This window comes from Elephas maximus, chromosome 20, assembly GCF_024166365.1.
Source record: "Elephas maximus indicus isolate mEleMax1 chromosome 20, mEleMax1 primary haplotype, whole genome shotgun sequence".
Classification (NCBI taxonomy): domain Eukaryota; kingdom Metazoa; phylum Chordata; class Mammalia; order Proboscidea; family Elephantidae; genus Elephas; species Elephas maximus.
In genome coordinates, this window is record NC_064838.1 from 62,268,210 (window position 1) to 62,289,536 (window position 21,327).

The following is a 21,327-nucleotide window of genomic DNA, read 5'->3' on the forward strand; positions in this document are numbered from 1 at the left end:
CAACCTAGCGGATATGAAGTGGCACCTCATTGTGGTTTTGATTTGCATTGCTCTAATGATTAATGAAGGTCCCTGGGTGGAGCAAATGGTTTGTGCTTGCCTACTAAGATAAAGGTTGGCAGTTTGAACCTACCCAGCACTATAGAAGGAAGGCCTAGCAATCTGTTTCCATAAAGATTACAGCAAAGAAAATCCTATGGAGTAGTTCTACTACACACGGGGTCATCATGGGTCAGAATTCACCTGATGGCAACGGGTTTTTTTTTTTTTTTTTTTAACAACTAATAACGCAGTGTTTAAGTACCTGGCTGCTAACCAAAAGGTCAGGGGTTCAAACCCTTCCGATATGGTGGTCTCCTTCCGTAAAGATTACAGCTTTGGAAACCTTAGAGGCAGTTCCACTCTGTCCCGCAGGTTCGCTATTAGCTGGACTCCACGGCAAAGAGTTTAACAGGTAATGACGTGGAGCATCTTTTTGTGTGCTTACTGGACACACGCGTATCGTATTTGGAGAAATGTCTATGCAAGTCCTCTGGGGTTTACATTAATTTTAGCCAAAGAATCTGATCTCTGTCCTTGATTCCTAAAAGATAACCTGTAAAACCTTGTAATTTCTCCAATGATTGAAGTATCTTTGATGAGGTCTTCAGACCACACCTGAGGTATGCAAATGAGGTGACTCAGGTGGGGGCTGGCCAGGACAGAAAAGACCACCTCATGATACCGGCTGACCTCGGGAGAGATGGGCTGATTCAATCAATCATGATTACGTAACGATGCCCCAGTGAAGGCTCTGGACACAGATGCTCCATGGACCCCCTAGTCAGTGGAAGACACTGATGAATGCAGAAGGGTAGCACATCCCTTTTTGGGACATGGAAGCTCTGAGTTGGAGCCCTCCCAAACCTCACCCTGTGCATCTCTTCATTTGTACCCTTTTTGTTATAATAAAACTGCCAGTAAGTGGCCAGAGACACCCTGCTCTGCCAGTAAGCCTCAGCTGAAGGCACTCAATTTTCTCACTCCGTGGGCCAGGAAGCCCACTGCACCATCTCCTGCTGGTCTCTTGTGTCTACTGCCATTTTTCTGCCCCTGCTTCTCACCGTCTTCAGTGTTACAGCTTTCTCTTTCTCTTGGTCTCCTGGTTCCAGGAGCTTCTCAGCGCAGGGAATCCCAGGTCCAAAGGATGTGCTCTGCTCTTGGCCCTTCTTCCTTGGTGGTGGTGAAGATCCTCTTTCCCGCCTCTGGGATGGCTCATTTTAAGCCTCACGGGATGGCAAAACTGACCAATCCCCTTGGGAGGCCACAACTACCTTATTTGCACAGTCCACCCAATCACTTGGGTGGGAGTTACAAGATCATGGTAAGAAAGGCCACACAAAAGCCATCCACCGCACCACAGCCAGTTAGTGATTGCCAGGGGCTGAGGGAGGGGGAAATGGGCACACGGCTTCCTTCTGGGGTGATGAAAATATTCTGGAATTAGATCATAATGATGTTGCATAACTGTGACTATACTAAAAGGATGAGTTTTATGTATGTCAATTACATCTCAATTAAAATATATATAGGTAAAAAATAAAAAAAACCAAACCCACTGCCGTCAAGTTGATTCCGACTCATAGCAACCCTATATGACAGAGTACAACTGCTCCATAGGGTTTCCAAGGAGCAGCTGGTCGATTTGAAAAACTGATCTTTTTGGTTAGCAGCTGAGCTCTTAACCACTGTACCACCAGGACTCCGTATGGTCTTTAAGGTTCTATTCAATTCTCACTTTCCACAGGAAGTTCTCACTTAGTTTCTGGATGTCTCATTTGGCATTCAGCATCTACTGACTGCTCTTATTTATCTTTTCACTTAAATTCCTAGAAAGCAGGCATTTTTATATCTTCATCTTTTGACTAAGGTACCTAAAAGAATCCTTTGCACATGGTAGGTGCTAAATAAATAAGTTACTATGGCCTACGAAACAGCCTCAGTCCTTCCATTATGGTGATGTTGTTAGGTGCCGTCAAGTCAGTTCTGACTCATAGTGATTCTATGTATAATAGAACGAAACACTGCCTGGTCCTGTGCCATCCTCGCTTCCATTATAGGCACCAACAAAAATCTGATGCCTTCTTCTCCCCTGCACTGACCCTATGTTAGTTATGAAGAACTCTTGTAGTCAGGCAGGAATTCACTGAATGAGTAATACTGATAGAATTCAAATGAACTAGTCCAAAAAGGTGACTTCATTATTTAAGAAAAACTCAATAATTTTAACAGGTAACATTTATCAAGTGCTTCCGTGTGCAGGGCAATGTGCTAGACACACTTGCACTGTGTAAATTAATCCTCACAAAAACACTGAAAAGTGGGAACTATTATCATCCCACTTCAGCATCAGACCATGGTCATGAATTGGTATTAGGACTAGAACTTGAGCCAGGGCCTGCCACTCTCACCTCTTTAATGGCCAATGTAAGTAAAATCACCCGTCCAAAAGAGATCAAGAGTCCAAACCTAGGATTAATCTACAAAGGTGATTTTCACATTCAACAAAGGATTTTGACAGTATACTCACTTTTTACAAGATTTAATCTTCCTAATGATTTTAAAATTCAACTTTAATTCTGTTTATTCCAAGTAGCATGGTAAAAGTCAATTTTTCTAAGTCTCATTCTAACAAATTTATTTTAAAAACAAATTAAAATGTTTTGACAAGTTTATTGTACCTACATTCCCTCTAAGGAGTTTAGATTCAAATTTCACTTAGTAAAAACTCAAGATGTATGAAACATGTTCACTAGAATCCCAGGATATTTACTGGAAGCTGGCTTCACAAACAATGGCAGGTACATCAGTTATAGTCATTACACGAATAATTCTTTTGTAAGGATCAGCACAAAGCTGGTTCCTGCGAAGCAGAGGTTAAGGATGTCCCAAATGTCTAACTTCTCCAAGCTGCTACACCACTCCATCATCTCTAACGTTAACTACTCCCTCTCACCTCAGTACTCTCTGTCTTTGGGTTCCCTCATTTCCTGCAACCTCTCACAGAACTCACAAACCATACTAAGGAAATGGCTCACGAGGTTTTGGAGGCTGCCGAGTACCAAATTCATGGGTCAGGCGTAAACTTCTCCCTGGCCCTCGGTCTCTGCACTCAGCTTTCTCGCTCCATAGGCCAGAAAGCCCAATGCACCATCTCCTGCAGGTCTCTCCTTCTTCGGTGGTGGTGGGCTCTTCTCTTTTCTCTGGAATTAGCTCTTTTAAGGCAAAACTGACCAATCCCGTTGGTAGGTCACAATTACCCTATCACACAATCACCTAGGTAGGAGTTACATAAAGGCCACACACAAAAGTCATTAATGCACCACAGGTATCAGAGCTTCTTACAGAAACTGAAGCTGGAAATGAGCAGTCTTCACAGCAGCATCACTCCATGAAATGTGAAGTAAGCAAGAAACATGGTGTCATAATTTCTGCAATTTCAAATCAGCTTACTTTTAATTATCTTTACCTGCTTTCTTCTTGTGTAAATAAAAAACTCAGTTGCCAAGAACCACTGCAATTGTTTTTTCAGTCCTAAATCCAAATCATCTTTGAGATTTTCTATTCACCCCTGAATGCAAATACTCAGATCTACAAGCCTTTTCCCACCGTGGCCACTGTTTTTTTCCTGGTCCAAAAATACGAACTGGTCCCTAAAGCCCTGTATAAAAAAAAAAGGAATACCTACATTCAAGAAACCTAACACTTATATGTCACTGACATAGGTCACACTAGTTCAGTTACTCTTTTCTCCAAATAGAAGTTGTCTACTGTTCATTTCATAGGAATTTTAAAGCATTTTGCCATTTAAAGGACTATAAAAATGCTAAAAACATCTCATATACAACTCACAAAATGGCCCTAGGTAATAAAGGTTGCCTCCAGTTTAATAATCCACTTAGCATTAGATATAAAGGAGAAGACAGGAATGAAGGTACATCCTCACTCCCAGTAACTGAGGTGTTTAGCTTCAGTTACCACTGCATTTCACATTTCTACTTTGCTTCAATTTTCTCTAAGTATTAAAAAAACTGGTTTAATTTTTTACCAGGATAACATAGTCAAGAAAGAAGGGCTTTGGAGTCAGAAGGACCTGGGTTTAAATCCTAGTTTATTAAGTACGTGATTTTGGGCAAGTTACCTAAGTTTCAGTTTCCTCATTAAAACGGAGGTTAATAATTAGTATTTAAAAATTAGGGTGGTTAAAGGAATTTATGAGATAATACATGTAAGGCTGACCTTCTCTAGTTTTTCTAATTCCCATTTATTTTCCAATTCCCTTAGTAAGAAACTACTAGGAAGCACTAGGCATGAGGACTATAATAATGGAAAGAGCACCGGAAAAAGGAATTATTAGGAAGAAATCAAACATCACTGGCCAGTCAGAAGCAGATTTTTTAACTAAGTTATAGGTAAATCAATTATAACAAACTGTCTTTTTAAAGCAGTAGTGCAATCAAAGAAGCAACCCAGGCTCTTAGCCCTGCTTCCTCTATGTAGAATCCACAAAACCCACCAACCATACGTCCACCACATGTCGGTGATAACATGGCCAGGAGCTGCTGAGTGCATGCTATGCGCCAGGCATTGCCCTTGGTGCCTCATACACTTCATTTAATTCTTACAGCAACTCTGTGAAGGTTGGTCCCATTACTCCTGTTTATACAAGAGGAGCTGAAGCATATTCTGAGTGACTTCCCGAAGACCACACCTACGAAGTACTGGAACCAAGGTTCCAACTCTAGTCTAACTTTGCAGTCTACTTAATCACTACGTTATCCTGCCTCCCACAAGTCAACTAATCAAAGCATCTCAAACTTCAAGTTTAAAACAGCAACTCTTAAAATTTTGGGTCCCAGGACCACTTCACTCTCTTAAAAATTATGAGGATCCCAAAGAGCTTTAGTTTATCTGGGTTATACCTAACAACATTCACAATATTAGAAATTAAAATTAACAAAGTTTTCAGATATTTATTTTAAAATAAAGATAACCTATTATTAACATGAATATTACATTTTTATTAAAAAAAAACTATACATATTTTAAAAGTTAGTGAGAAGGGTGGAATTGTTTTACACCTTTAATACACAAAATCTCTTTAATGCCTGGCTTTATAAAAATAGCTAGATCCTCATAGCTACTTCTGCGTTCACACTACTGCAAAATGTTGCTTTGGTTGAAGTATATGAAGACAAGCTCAGATCACAGATATGTAGTTGGAAAAATAAAGATCCTACAGATTCCTTGAAATGGTTTCAGAAACCCCCAGAAGTACTTACCCGGCATTTTGAGAATAGCTGGTTTACAAGAAAAACAAAGTGTTATCTAAAGAGATACTTCAAAAACTTACATAACAAACATGCTCCCCCATAATAATCACCTGGAAACCTGATTCTGAATTCCAGATGATTTTTATGATCAGAAAAGTTTGGAAAACACAAAATAACTCAAATATATAGACTCCCATTGATATAAAAACAGCTTACACTTATCGAAATGTAAATATTTAGCCTCATTTTCATTAAGCATTAACAGATTCCTCCATATTCTAGGTAGAACAATCCTTTAATTCAAAGTTATGGAACGGTGTAAAATTTTCATGCACACATATCCTTGACTCCCAAAGACTTCCAAGTTACCATTTTATTTATAAAAGATCATATTGTAAAACCCAAGCTTAGAAACATGTCAAAATACATCTTCGATTGTGTAAGATTAAAACTGTTCCCAGACATGGCAGTAACTGCTTGTTGTCTCCCAACATCCATTCTTCCGTTCTCCCTTTATTAATAGAACCCATGAATTTTAGCCAGGCCTATGACCGCCCAGGATTAAGATTTCCCAACCTTTCTTGCAGCTACTGTGGATATGTGACTAGGTTTTGACCTACAGCAGGTAACAAACAGCGTTTACAGCTTCCAGGTATTGTTCTTAAACGGACACGGCAAGAATATATCATCTATGTTGTATTGTTTCCTCCCAAAAAATATATAATACATAGAAATATGGATAGGCATACACATGTATATATATACGTACAGTCATGTGTCCCTTAATACCTTCATGTTGCGTAATAACCTTTTGTTTCACTTCTAAATCGATACTTCTCCTTTGCCTCTTGCTGCCATCACTAACACTGGTTTTGCTGTGTTTGGGGGAGCTGTGATACACTTCGCAGTAATATTTTTGAAAGAAAGTTAAACAGAGATAACGCTACAACACTCAAGAGATGCGTGATACATGAAATTGGATGCTGCTGCCTACGAGTTGAAGCATACACTGTTATATGGTAAACTTTTTATTTGTAGCACGGAGAAACCTAATCCACTGCCATCAAGTTGATTCCAACTCATAGGGGCCCTATAGGACAGAGCAGAATTGCCCCACAGAGTTTCCAAGGAGCACCTGGTGGATTTGAACTGCTGACCTTTTGGTTAGCTGCCGTAGCATTTAATCACTACTCCACCAGGGTTTCCATTAAGTAGGCACAGTTCGCATTAAAATAACAATAAAAAGTACAGTACAGTACATACGTAAGCCAGTAACACAGGCTTTAGTGGTTAAGCGCTCGGCTACTAACCAAAAGGTCGGCAGTTTGAATCCACCAGCCACTCCTTGGAAACCCTGTGGGGGGGTTCTACTCTGTCCTGTAGGGTCGCTATGAGTCGGAATCAACTCCACGGCAACAGGTTTACCAAGATATATGTGTTATAGGTTATATATGTACTGTACCATTATACACCTGACAGCACAATCACTTTGTATAAGAGACATGAGATACACGCATTGTGCGTGGGAAGCTGTTGGGTTCTCGATGTCCAGTTACGTCACTACGTTTCTCCTTCTCCAATGGAGATTTCTGAACCTTATTATAACTTTATGCGACCACAGATGTATACAAAGTCGGATGTTGCCCAAATGGACGTTTTATACACATACATGCATATATGTAAACACACACGTATATACATAAACCTAAAACCCACTGCTGTTGAGTCAATTCCAACTCAGAGTGACCCTACATGACTGAGGAGAACTGCCCTATAGGGTTTTTAAGGTTGTAATCTTTATGGAAGCAGACTGCCACATCTTTCTCCCACAGAACAGCTAGTGGGTTCGAACTGCTGACCTTTTGGTTAGCAGCTGAGTGCTTAACCACTGCACCACCAGGGCTCCTTATATACACACATAAAGAAGAGAAATGGGGAAGGGGGGAGGAAATAAAGAGTGCAAATATGGTAAAATGGTTTACAAGTATTTGTTATGCTATTCTGGACCAACAAACAACATTATGATAAATGGTAAAGAAATCAAGTTTTCAAGGATTTCGTTCTACTTAGATCAACAATCAACGTCCACAGAAGCAGCAGTTGAGAAATTAGGAGACATACAGCATTGGGCATATATGTGGCAAAAGACTTCTTTAAAGTTTTAAAAATCAAAGATGTCACTTTGATGGCTAAGGTGCACTTGACCCAAGCCATGGTCTTTTCAATCACTTCATGCTTGCATGTGAAAGCTGGACAATAAAAAGGAGACAGAAGAATTGATGCGTTTGAACTGTGATGCTGGCAAAGAATGTTGAATATACTGTGGACTGCTGGAAGAACTAATAAGTTGGTCATAAATTTGTCTGCTTACTTTGGACACGTCGTCAGAAAAGAATAATTGCTAGAAAAAGGCATCATGTTTGATGAAGTAGAGGCTTAGCAAAAATTAGGGAAAACCTCAATGACATGGGCTGACACAAATGCCACAACGATGGGCTCGAACATTTCAAACATCATGGAGATGGCGCAGAACCTAACAGTGTTTCATTCTGTTTTACTTAAGGTAGGTCACCATAAGTTGGAGCCAACTCAACAGCAATAACAACACTATTCCTCTTTTTTATTATTATTATCATTTAGGTTTGAAAGTTTACAGAGCAAATTAGTTTCTTATTAAACAGTTAATACACAAATTGTTTTGTGACACTGGTTGCCAAGACCGTGATGTATAAAACTCTCCCCTTCTCCACCCCAAGTTCCCTGTTTCCATTCGCCCAGTTTTCCTGCCCTTTCCTGCCTTCTCATCTTTGCTTTTGGGCACATGTGCCCATTAGTCCCTAAGACATGACTGAACCATGAAGCACGATCCTCACATGTGTTACTGTTGGCCCTACAGACCTGTCTAATCTTTGGCTGAAGGGTGAACCTCAGAAGTGAATTCGGTACTGAATTAAAAGGGTATCTGGTGGACTATTCCTCTAACTTTTCTGCAGGTTTAAAAATACTTCAAAATAAAAAGTTGAAAAGAAAAACAAATTAAGCCTACAGAAAAATTTCCAATGGCTAGTACGCAGACATGATGAGCAGTCAGTGATCTTACACCACAAAACTGATGGCATGTATTGAGAATGGCAGAGTGAGACAGGAGTCCAGGATGACTGTGGACCACCACACCTGCCTGAACTAACTGCCTTCCTACGATTCTCACAAGAAAATAATAAGCTTCTATCTGATTGAAGCCAGTATTATTCTGGGTGTCTGTAATAGCAGCTGAACTAACACGATAACCAGTATATCAGTCTCTCTGATCAAGCTATAATCAAGCTTAAAGCTATGAAAGACAAAATGCCAATGTCTGTATGGTGATCTCTTGCTAACATGCACAAAATGAGCACCAGCAGGAGTTTTGCCACCCTTTTTCCACCATCCCAAAGCATAATTTTGTTTTGGATTTAAAATTACCCAATCTGACCAATAGGAATCAACAGAATGATTCCCTAGTTGAGCTGGAAGGATACTGGTGATATGCAGTATGTGACAAGAAACAAGTTATGGTGTATGTGGCAAGATGGTCTGAGTTGGGGAGTTGGGAATTTCAGCTGGTAAGGTTAAAGAGGAAATAAAGACCTTGAGATAAACTTAGGCAAAATAATTCAGGGAGATTTATCTGGTGGACCAAGGGTAACTGGTCAGAAACACAGGCAGAGTAATAAAGATCAGATGTCAAAAGGATAATGATGACAGCAGTCTCACTCCAGGAGGGCTAAGCTGTGCCAGGGTTACAAATAAAAAAACAGCACACTAAGAGCTGGAGGCATCCAAGCTCAATCATAAAAATAAGTTAACTAGGTAAAACAGGTTAAGGGGAGAGGGCATAAGCATTCTTGGAAAAGACAAGAGTATGCCTGGGTGACCTGTAATGATGTCAGATTACCTCTAATTGAATTTAGAAAAGCTCTGAGAATCAACTTGTGTTCACCTAAGATTCCAGGAACTGGTCTGGTATGGATAAGTGGTTATCCTTTGTGGGAGGGGAAGTGGGTGGTTGTGACTGAAAGGGGATATAAGGGAAATTTTGGGGGCAGTGGTAATATTGTTTTTTGATCTATGTGGTAATTACATGGGTATGTTCACTTTGTGAAAATATATCAAACTACAGACTTAGGATGAGTGTGCTTTTCTGTATTATGTTATATACTTCAATAAAAAGGTTTATTTATTTTTAAAAGTGGGAAAAAATGGCCTGATATCACAGTATCAGGACCAGGCTGGGACTTGCTTTAAGCCTACAGTTTACCCAAGATCTAAACTAAACTACACTAGTGGAAACCTTGATCAATGAAACACTTTTCTCAAAAAAGAGTAAAGTTTAGATGCAAATGTCTGTGTTTCACATCACTTATTATAAACCCACTGCCGTCGAGTTGATTCCGACTCATAGCAACCCTGTAGGACAGAGTAGAACTGCCCCATAGAGTTTCCAAGGAGCGCCTGGCGGATTCGAAATGCTGACCTTTTGCTTAGCAGCCATAGCACTTAACCACTACGCCACCTTATCATAGTTAAAACAAAACACATGAGGCACTTGTGAGCAATCAACTGGACAGAAAGATGTCCCAGATCATCTCCAGACTGGGATCATACAAATTCATAACAGAATCAGAGCCTTTGTAAAATCTGGGGCCCTAAAGTTCACGAGGCCACCAAGGCTTTAACCCTCAAATCACTGAATTATGTCAAGCTACTAAAAAAAAAAAATTTTTTTTTTTTTTTACTCTTAAGTGCTACTAGTTCACAAGGAAATTTAAAGGCCATTATCAGTACCCTGCACTTCCTCCTATCCTAACACTCACTGTTTAATGGCCTATCTCCCCTGCTACATTATAAACTCCATTACAGCAGGGATGAGCAAGGCTATATCCCCAGCACATACCTATGCTTGGGGGATGGTTGTTGCCCCATTAATATCTACAAAACAGATGGTTCAATGAGACGCAGAGTAACAAACAACTACACACAACACATTTCAATTAAAACAATAAACTTAGTGAGGATCAACTGCTGAAGCTAAGGATCACCCAGTTTAGAGGCAAAGAAAGAAAGCAAGGTCAAACAAAAGGGAAACAACCCTTCATGAAACTGCCTTTATCCTTCTCAAAGGAATAAACAGAAACTTAGCTCGGATAAAGTAAACTGCCATGACTTCTCCAGACTCCACCATGCTAAGAGAGGAGGGGGACTAAGCAGTGGCCCAAAAAAGCAGAAATGGGGAAGAAAGGAGTCAATTCTGATAAGTGCTCTAAAAAAATGTAACATAAGCTTCCCTTCACCCCCAAGCCAGAGCTAGAACACTCCATTCAATACATAAAGCTATTTTATGCCCCCAAATATTAAAAAAAATTATCAATTTGTTAATAATTTATTTTTACAGAAATCAGTAATCAGAATGAAATCTATGACTTACACTATATGTTAAGGATAAACTGTCCTGCTTTTTATATAAGTGACTTGAAATTCTTTTCAACAAGAGATGAAATATAAACTATATGTATATACATATATGCTATATAATAGATTATAAGCAAAATCAAATCTAATAAGCCCGACTCCCCGGAAGTACATTTAATACTGATGATTCACATACAAAACTGTGTATCTTTAAAAAAAATAAATCAATTTCGGGTTGAGGGAACAGCTAGGAATGGTCAAACACTAATGTATCAGGACACTAATTGGAAAAAGGGACTGACACTGAGGCATAAATTCTCACATTCGTTATCTCACTTAGTACCTCCAACAACACTCTCAGGGTATTATTTCCCCCTTTACAGTTGAGGAAAATGAGACGCAGTTAAAAAAATTCATCAAAATCAACTAGCAGGTGTTCAAAAACTCAAAGTTTATGACTATTTTATAAGCTGCAAATTCTAAGAAATTGATAGGTCATAATTTTTAAAAAGAAAAAATTCCTCAATGATATCTCCATTCTTGTAAAATCTAGGGCCTAAGAGGTTCACGGAGTCCCTAGATGATACAGACGGTTAACGCTTAACGCATTCGGTTGCTGACCAAGGTGCCTTGGAAGAAAGGTCAACAACCTACTTCTAAAAAATCAGCCACTGACCATGCTATGGATCACAGTTCTACTGTGACACACATGGAGTCGTCATGAGTCAAAATCAACTTGGCAACAACTGGATTTGAGATGTTCAGAAGGTGATCTCAAATTGTAGAAATAACAACCTACTACAAAATGCTTTCTTCATAGTCTTAGTCTGGAAGTGTCACTGAAACGTGTTTAGCATCATAGCAACACAAGTCTCCACTGACAGGTGAGAGGTAGCTGTACATGAGGTGCACTGGCTGGAAATGAACTTGGATCTCCCACACTGAAGGCGAGAACTGGAGCACTGAACCACCACTGCCCTCACTGCACAGGACCAGGCAGCTTTTCATGTCATTGTGCGTGGGGTCACCATGAGTAGGAGCTGACTCGACAGTAGTAACAACAACGTGAACTGCTAAGAGTTCACGAGAGACAGAACATCTCCAACATGTGTATATAGGCAGCAAATAACCCCATGCATTGCAAAAAAAAAAATTAAGGAAACATATTATGTTCCATAAAATTTTACTTATAAAGTCTTTAATCTGGCAAATTGTTTATGAGAATGTTTATCAATAAAAGCAGAACCCTGTAACAGACATGTCTAGGGACTGCTGCCCAGTCCAGGCTTTGGAAGTGACCCCTTCTCTGTTGTAGGGATGAGCCTAAGTGACCACTCTGTAACTGTGACCCTGTCTCCTGACCACAGCTGAATGAACAACAGTGGTGCCCACGCTGAGCCAATCAGATACTCCAGGATTTGAATTAAGCTTCAGCCTGGCTCTGGAATAAGAGTAGAGCTAAGCTAAAATCACTACCATGGTAACTCAAAGTCAAGTGAAATTATGGGGAGGGCAGAGACTTGAGACTCGTGGAGAGGACGCCAGCCTCAGCATGGAAAACGGAAGAGACCAGCAAAAAGCAGCAGAGACAAAAGACTACACACATAGGTCCAGATACAAAGACAAAGGCAAAAGCCTGGGGCTTTCCAAATCCCATAAGGCTTATTCCTGCTTCCTACAACTGAGTTCCAGAAGACTGCCTGGAATCTCTGTAATAAATCTCCCTTAAATTTATTTGAGAAGGTTTCTGTTCCTAACAATCAAATCCTTGAGAGATACAAAATTGAATAAAGAAAAAAAAGCATTAACCAAAATGGAAAATATTAAAAGCAGTTGCCTCTTAGTAGCAGAACTGAGTGACATTTTCTGGTGTTTATAATTTTCTTTTCTTGCCAAATTTTCAACAATGAACGTTATTACTCAATCAGAAAAAAATAAATAAATAAACCCCAACTGTGAATAAATGAGGCAATTCTGGGTTCAGATAATGAAGGCTTTACTATATATCAGGTTATTTCAGAGCTAGAAGTGACAAAGAGTAGATAAAATCCAGAGAATTTCATACCTTGTTCCAGAGCACACTTGGATTCTGTGGAAAAGAAGCTGAGCACACCCCTTGGGGTCTCTTCCCAGCTCAAAGACCTCCCTAACTGTCCCCGGCACTTAGGACAGAGCCCCTGGCACACATTTCATACAACGTAGAGTACATCCCCATCCACCCAGGTCTTCAGCTGATTGTATCAGAGTGGGAATCTGCTCCAACCAGACTGGGTACCTTCCTCGGGTGTTAAAAATGAGACAGACAGACTCAACCTCTTCAAGTGGCCAGAAGGGCAGCTTCCCCAGCATAAAGCTAAGAGCAGAGGAAGTCAGTTTGCAGATGGCATGAGGCATAAACAAGGCCTATGAAAAAGAACATAAGAGGCTTGTGCAGTTCTGGGCTTTACCCACTTTCTGAAGTGCCACTATATTTGTGACTTGAAACACCCTAATCGTCTTACAGCAAATTTCTCATTAAACCAGAGTAGAACTATTAAGGTTCCACATTAGATTTGTTTTTATGCAGAGGAAAAGAAGCTCCCCAGTTTAAAAAAAAAAAATACTGATTCTAATACATCGGCTTCATTTTACAAGTGGGAATACTAAAGCCCCAAATCTACAACTTCACAAAAGTTAGGAGTTTACTCCACCGAAAATTTTAAAAAGTGACTTTCAAGAAAATCAATGCTTCCCAAGTACAGGCTTACATCTTACTATGTCCCAGGCACTGTTCCAAAGGCTTTACTAATAGTAAGTTACCTAATCCTCACAATGTCATGAAATAAGTACTGTTATCCCGTTATAGAAGGAGCCCTGGTGGTGCAGCAGTTAAAGTGCTCAGCTGCTAACCTTAAGGTTGGTGGTTTGAACCCATCAGCGGCTCTGTGGGGAAATATGTGGCAGTCTGCTTCTCGAAAGATTTAAAAAAAAAAAAAAAACAAACCCTGTTGCCGTTGAGTCGATTCCAACTCATAGAGGCCCTGTAGGACAGAGTAGAACACTGTCCCACAGGGTTTCCAAGGAGTGGCTGGTAGATTTGAACTGTGAACCTTTTGGTTAATAGCTGAACTCTTAAACCACTAGACCACCACAGTTTCCTCTTGAAAGATTACAGCCTTGGAAATCCTAGGGGCAGCTCTACTCTGTCCCACAGGGTCGCTGAGTCCGACTCGACGGCAATGGGTATCCTGTTACAGAGGAGGAATAAGAGGTTCAGACAGACTCACTTGCCTGGGGTCACAGATTCAAACCTAGGCAGCCCAGCTCTTAAGTCTGAGTTCTTAATCACTCTCCTATACTGCCTCTTTAGTAGGGATTTAAGTTCAAATAAGTGGCACAGTTTACCCATTTGTTAAAAACCTGCAACGTGTACTTTCTGGCCTGGCAGAACAGCCTCTTAAGTACCTCTCAAGTCTAAGATTCAATAACTGCCTTTTAGATAATACAGGTGGGTTCCAGGATATTACTGTCCAAACTTAAGTTTTTATCTATTCTTTAAGTAATTTTCCTTTAGTCCCCATGGTTGTGTATTGCAGGAGTAGGAATGAGACTGCTTCTCCCCACACAATTACACACTCACCTAGTCCATTCCCAGCCATTCCTCCCGTCACTTTCCTTAATATGCAATAATACAAAAGTGAAATACATTTTCAACTTTCTAATTACATTAATTACTAATCTGTGTTCCCTTCTTCTTCATTTTAAAAGTGGCAAAGTACAATATCCTACATTTCTCTCTCAGGAAAACAAAATTGTGTTTTGCAACTTTTTTTTTTTTTTTGGTGGGGCCATGTTTACGTTTGCATCTTAACATTTTTATCTTTCTTTGGATCCTTTATTAGGGAATCACCCCCATTCTCATTCTCTTGTTAGTCACCATGCAGTTGGCTCCAAATCACAGCAACCTTACGTATAACAGAATGAAACGCTGCCTGGTCCTGCGCCATCCTCATGATTGTCGATATGTTTCGAGTCCATCGTTGCAGCTACTGTGTCAATTCATCTCACTGAGGACTTCCCTTCTTTTCATTGGCCCTCTACTTTAGCAAATATGATGTCCTTTTCTAGCAATTAGTCTTTCCTAATGACATGACCGAAGTAAGCAGGCTGAAATCTTACCAAGATCAGTTCTAAGAAACATTCTGGTTGTATTTCTTCTATTTGTTTGTTCTTCCAGTTTTTTTCCAGTAGTCCACAGTATATTCAATATTCTTTGCCAACGCCACAGTTCAAATGCATCAATTCTTCTTCTGTCTTCTTTTTTCATTATCCAACTTTCTCATGCATATGAGGCAACTGAAAAATACCATGGCTTGGGCCAGGCGCACCGTAGTTATCGAAGTTACATCTTTGCTTTCTAAAACGTTAAAGAGGTCTTTTGCAGATGTGCCCAATGCAACACATCATTTGATTTCTTAACTGCTGCTTCCAAGGATGCTGATTATTGATCCCAGTAGAATGAATTCTTTCACAACTTCAATTTTTTCTCCATTTATCATGATGTTTTCTATCAGTCATTGTGAAAATTTTCATTTTATTCACATTCAGGTGTAAACCATGCTTAAGGACTTCACCGGTGTTTCACGCTGTCTTCATTTTCGGCAAGCAAGGTTGTGCCATCTGCATACCACCGGTTGTTAATGAGTCTTCCTCCAATCCTGATGCCACATTCTTCTTCATCTAGTCCAACTTCTCAGGTTATTTGTTCAGCAGACAGACTGAATAAGTAAGGTGAAAAGATATAATGCCTCCTTCTTCCTACAACTTCTAGAGTGGATTTGCTAAAATCAAATCATCCTAAATTTGGGGACGACAGAATAGAGGATCCACGGATTACCCGAGACAGTCCATGGAAGTATATACGTAATTCTGTATCAGTGACCATTTCTTCCAATGAACGAAGTTTTTTAATAAGCTTTTTAAAAGGTTCAAGATGCAAAAACAGTCAAGAACTACGGACTTAAACTCTGTAGCATATACTGCGGGAAATCAAATTAAAAATAAGTCTTTCAATGATACACATTTTGCAGCACCTCAATTATGGAGTATTCCGTTTATTTAATCAGAAAAATACGCTCATATGATTAAAAAAAAAAAAAATACTTGCCGTCAAGTCGATTCCAACTCATAGCAACCCTGTAGGTCAGAGTAGAACTGCCCCATAGGATTTCCAAGGAGCAGCTGGTGGATTTGAACTGCCAACCTTTTGGTTAGTAGCCGAGTTCTTAAGCACTGCACTACCGGGGTCCCCATGTTATAATGAATACTCCAAATAATGACAGTTCAAAAGGATCTCTTTTAGTTATCAAAAATGGTTTAATGATAGACACATAGACAATGGAATAGAATCGAGAACCCAGAAATAAATCTATGCATCTACGGACAACTGATCTTTGACAAGGGCGCTAAGTCTATTCAATGGGGAAGGAACAGTATTTTCAACAAGTAATACTGGCAAAACTGATTTCCACATGCAGAAAAATAAAGCAGGACCCATTCTGTACACCATACACAAAAACAAAATGGATCAAGGGCCTAAATATTAAAGCCAAAACTATAAAGTTCCTGGAAGAAAACTGAGAGGCAAATCTATGGGACTTCGTTTTCTTTAATGACAGACTGTTAAATACAACAAAAAACTTATGAGCAACAGAAAACAAAATAGTTAACTGGAACCTCATAAAAACTGTGTTCATCAAAATCCTTTATCAAGAGTAAAAAGACAACCTACAGATTGGGAAAAAATCTTTTAGAACCACATATCTGATAAGGATCTAATATCCAAAATATATATAAACCTTCTCCAACTTAGTAACAAAAAGGCAAACAACCTGATCAAAAAATGGGCAAAGACATGAACAGGCACATCTCCAAAGAGGAGATTTAAGCAGCTAACAAATACATGAAAAGATGGTCATCATCACTAGCCGTTAAAAAAAAAAAAAAAAAGATGCAAATCAAAACCACAATGAGATACCACCTAACCCCTATCAGAATGGCAATGATCAAAAAAAACTGAGAACAATATTGGCCGGGACGTGGGGAGATAGGAATCCTTATCCACTGCTGGTGAGAACGTAAAATGGTACAACTGTTTTGGAAAACAATATAGTGATTCCTCAAAAAATCAGAAACAGACCTCCCAGATGATCCAATAATTCCACTCCTAGGTACATACCCCAGGGACATTAAAGTGGAGACATGAAAAGACATATGTACTGCAATGTTCAATGCAGCACTATTCACAATGGCAAAAAGACAAACAATCCAAGTGCCCCCCAGCTGATGAATGGATAAATAACACATGGTACATACGTACCATGAATATTACTCAGCCTTAAGGTAAAATGAAGACCTGACACATGCTACAAAATGGATGAACCTTGAAGACACCACGCTGAGTGACGTAAGTCAATCATGAAAGGAAAAACACTGCATGGTCTCAATCATATAAAATGACAAGAATAGCAAAACATATAAAAATCAGTGGTTACCATTGGTTACCAGGAGTGTTAGGATGAGTGGAAATCATTGTATTAGAAGTACTGAATGTCTGCCTGTGGTGATGGGAAAATTGCGTAAGCATAATGGTTACAGAATTTGAATGTTTCAACTGATTTATCACTAAACTGTTCCCGAGAAAATTTTTTAAAAGGGGGTGTAAAATGACAAATAAAATGCTACATTTAATTTTACAAGAAAAAAAAAAAAAAGGCTGCAGCTGTTTATACTACTTAGGTACAAGTAAACACCTCATGGAATTAGTTTTCTTGCTTCAAGTATTTGTAGCGGTGGTTTCATGGGCCTGTCCAGTCAATTGGCCTAATATTATTTTAAGAGTTTCTGCTCTTCCTTCTAGTTCAGTGGGTAGTGCCTGGGATCTTAAAAGCTTGTGAATGGCCATCCTGTAGCAAAAGAGAAATAAGGCGATCCAAGAATCAAGAAGAAAATGGAATCAAGATCCAAGGAATCAAGAAGGTCTAATTGCCTCTCTGAGACCAGAAGAAAAGGATGGTACCCAGCTACCATTACTGAGCCTTTTGATAAGGGACCCAATAGATGAATCTTCATCACAAGGAGGAAAATTGTGGAACAAAACTTCAAATTCTTAGTGGAAAATAGACTTTCTGGACACATTGAGACCGGCGGGACCCTCAAATCTATTGCCTAGAAACAACTTTTGAACCTTGAGCCAAAACTTGTTCTATGAAGTCATCATAAAAATTCAGCTCCATAAATAATGACTGCTTTGAGCATTGAGCCGTATTGAAGAAACAGATATATGAGATTGAAGTGAAAACAGTAACCCTAAAGCACACATGAGGACTTTAAGGGGCGGATTGTATATGCCAAGGGTGGTGAAACAACAGGTGCAGAAACAGTGAGAATGGAGGCACAACGTGAAGTATGTAATCACTGTCAATGAACTACCTGTGAAAATCGCCAAACGGGTGTATGTTTTGTTGTGTATATTTTCACACACACACACACACACACGCAGTCAACTAAAACAACCCAATCCTATGCTTTCTGGTTAAATTGTATTTTGCTGTACATAACAACTTCATGCTAGCATGTCAATGTAAATGACAAATGGCTTATAAATCTCTTCTTCAAAGTCTTTATGGACGGACTCTTGTTTCCACCTCAGTAAAGAATTGTTCATGAATTCACTAATGATATTAACAAGTATTTAATCAACACCACTATGTGTCAGGAAACCCTGGTGGCGTAGTGATTAAGTGCTACGGCTGCTAACCAACAGGTCAGCAGTTCGAATCCACCAGGCACTCCTCTCTGTCCTAGAGGGTGGCTATGAGTTGGAATTGACTCGATGGCGGTGGGTTTGTTTTTTTTGGTTTTACTATGTACCAGGCACTGCATTTGGCCCAATCCGCTTCTGTCACTAATTCTTGGTTCTCGTCTAAATTGTAGTCTCAGTCCACAAATACATGGTTAGAGCATACAGTTCACATTTGTGTGCCGAGCAACTAGCATAATGCCTAGATCTTAGTGATAATGTTTACTGCACTGCCTAACCATAAAAGACCAAGAAGGCAGGATGAATACAAATGCAGTAAGTCTGCATTCAGAAAAACCTCCCTGGTCAATTTTCTCAGCCAGCTCATGCCACTAATGTCAGAATAAGAGGGTTCACTAAAATCTGGCATTGCCAGCAAAACAAAAAAATCTTCTAAACATACAATGTTTTGGTAATGTTTTGCTTGGCTACATAAAAAACAAAGCAAGCATGCACTTAAGCTACAAAAAGGACCCAAAAGTTCATCAAGAACAGACCGTATTCGAAGGCCTTTCATTAAAGTGCCATAAAGACAGACAACTTGACAGATTCACAGAATATATTCCCTTCATTCATCCTGACATCGGATTTCAGGCTTACTCTTCCTGAAGCAACATCAAGAAGTAACAGAAATGAGGAACAGAAGAAGAGAAAGCGCATGCTGAGAATAAGCACTTGGGCTGTCTGAGCGAAATGTTCTAAGAGTTACTGCAAATTACCAAACAGTCTGTGTCTAGAAAGTTGGGTGGGCAAGGTTTAACTACTGCAATTCGCCCTGTGTCAGGCATTGTTTCCCTCCTCAAAGTCCCAAACAAGCATCCTGCGTGCAGCTTTCTCCGGGTGCCGCTAACCCTTTGGTTACAGTCCTTCGGTCTGCGTTTAAAACAAAACAAAACAAAACAAAACCAGAGCATTAACAAGTATTTAGGAGGGGCCCCGAGAGAGCTTTCCACCCCTAGCCGCAGCCCACGACAGTCCCAGGGGAGCTGCCCGTAGCCCGCAGCCCGCAGCCCGGCCGGACCGGCCGAGGGGTCGGCCACGCCCGGATGCGTGGCGGCCCAGGTCCAGGCCGGTCGCCCCGTGCGGGGACGGGACGGGGGCCAGGTGCAGCCGGGCCTCACCTCCACGGCCTGGCCCAGCTCCAGGTCGAAGCCCACCACGCACACGCAGTGCAGCCAGGCAGAGAAGCCGTCCCAGCGCAGCAGGCCCCGGCCGCGGCCCTCGTCCTCCTCATCCTCCTCCGCCGCGCCTTCCGCCGCCACCACGGCCGGAGCCGCGTTCTCCAGGGCCGCCGCCACTGCCTCGTCCAACGGCCCGCGGGAGCTGGGCCCCGACCCGGCCAGGCCCCGCAGAGCCATCGGCCGCCCCCTCGCTATTCGCGCCGCCTCCACAGCCGACCGCGCCGCACAGCGCGCCTGGCTCCGCGCAGGCGCAGCCGCCGCTGCCGCAGCCGCCGGGGAGCGGCTCACCGGGGCGGGGCCGCGGCCCACGTGACCCCACGGACCCGGCTGCGCGCGGGGCGCCCGGGCCACCGTGCGGACGTGGGGACGTCACGCCGGCGCTTTAGGGGGTTAAGCAATGCCTTGTCTTCCTGTCTTTAAGCTCTCCAAAGCTGAAACGGTGGTTAAGGAATCCTTGTCACCGTCGTTCGCAGTCCAGTGACCAGGGGATGAATTATTCTTGGAGTTACAAGGTCCATTATTAAATCATTGAAACTTCATGGTAATGGTGACCAGCAATTATTGAGCACTTACTGTCTGCCAAGTGATGTGCCAAGTACTTTACAAATACTACCTCGCTGAATCCTCACGTCACATCTTCACACCATGCCTAGGGGGTAGACGAAACTGAAGTTTGGGGCGGCACTAGCCCAACAAGTGTTACACCTTCGACTCCGGTTTACAGTTCGTCTACTCACGCAATCTTCTGATTCAGAGATCTGTGCCTTCACTCAGCAGTTCTCACTCCACCCTTCTTGGCTTGGTTGCTTATGACTCACTCAATTTACCAGACCCTCCTGGAAGCCCAGGTTGGGCAGGTTAGCCTATACAGTAATCTGAAGATTGTTCTTACTTAACACTTTGGTAAGGGCCTTAGGTCTCTTGCAGCTTTGTATTCGCAGAGAGAAACACTGGGCTGAACACCCACAAGGCACTTGGCCTGTTGAAATGTTACAGATTATTGGTCAGCATAAGGAGCCCTGGTGGTGCAATGGTTAATTGCTCGGCTGCTAACCCAAAGGCCAGTGAGAAATATTCGACAGTCTGCTTCTGTAAAAATTTACAGCCTTGGAAACCCTATGGGGGCAGTTCTACTCTGTCCTATAGGGTCGCTATGAATTAGAATCAACTCGTCCGCACATAGCAAAAATGGTCAGCATGATAGCACTGACTAGGATTTATTCACCGCCTACTATGCGGAGTATGAACAGCATGGTGAAAATAAATAGGAAACACAATAATACTCCAATAGAAAAATGGACAAAACAATTCATACTAACTCACATCAAACATTTTTCTAAAAAACAACTTTTACACACGATATCATATGTAATCCTCTCAATAGCCCAAAAAGGTAGGTTCTATAATTCCCATTTTACAGATAAGGAAACTGAGGGTCTGTGAGATGACAATCGCACAGCTAGGAGGCAGCAGAATAGAGATTTAAACAAACCCAAGTCTCTGACTCAGCCTGAGCTTGTAAGCATTTTGCAATACTGCCCAGACA

General features: G+C 41.0%; 1 protein-coding gene across 1 annotated transcript in view; it reads right to left on the reverse strand.

Annotated features, from left to right (window-relative positions):
- Window positions 1-20,030, reverse strand: part of DENND6A (DENN domain containing 6A) — a 72,081-nt gene extending 52,051 nt beyond the window's left edge. Inside the window, exon 1 of the mRNA XM_049861979.1 lies at window positions 19,722-20,030. Coding sequence (XP_049717936.1) covers window positions 19,722-19,958 — 237 coding nt within the window. The 5' untranslated portion in view covers window positions 19,959-20,030. The remainder of the gene's footprint in view (window positions 1-19,721) is intronic.
- Window positions 20,031-21,327: the final 1,297 nt, after the last annotated feature.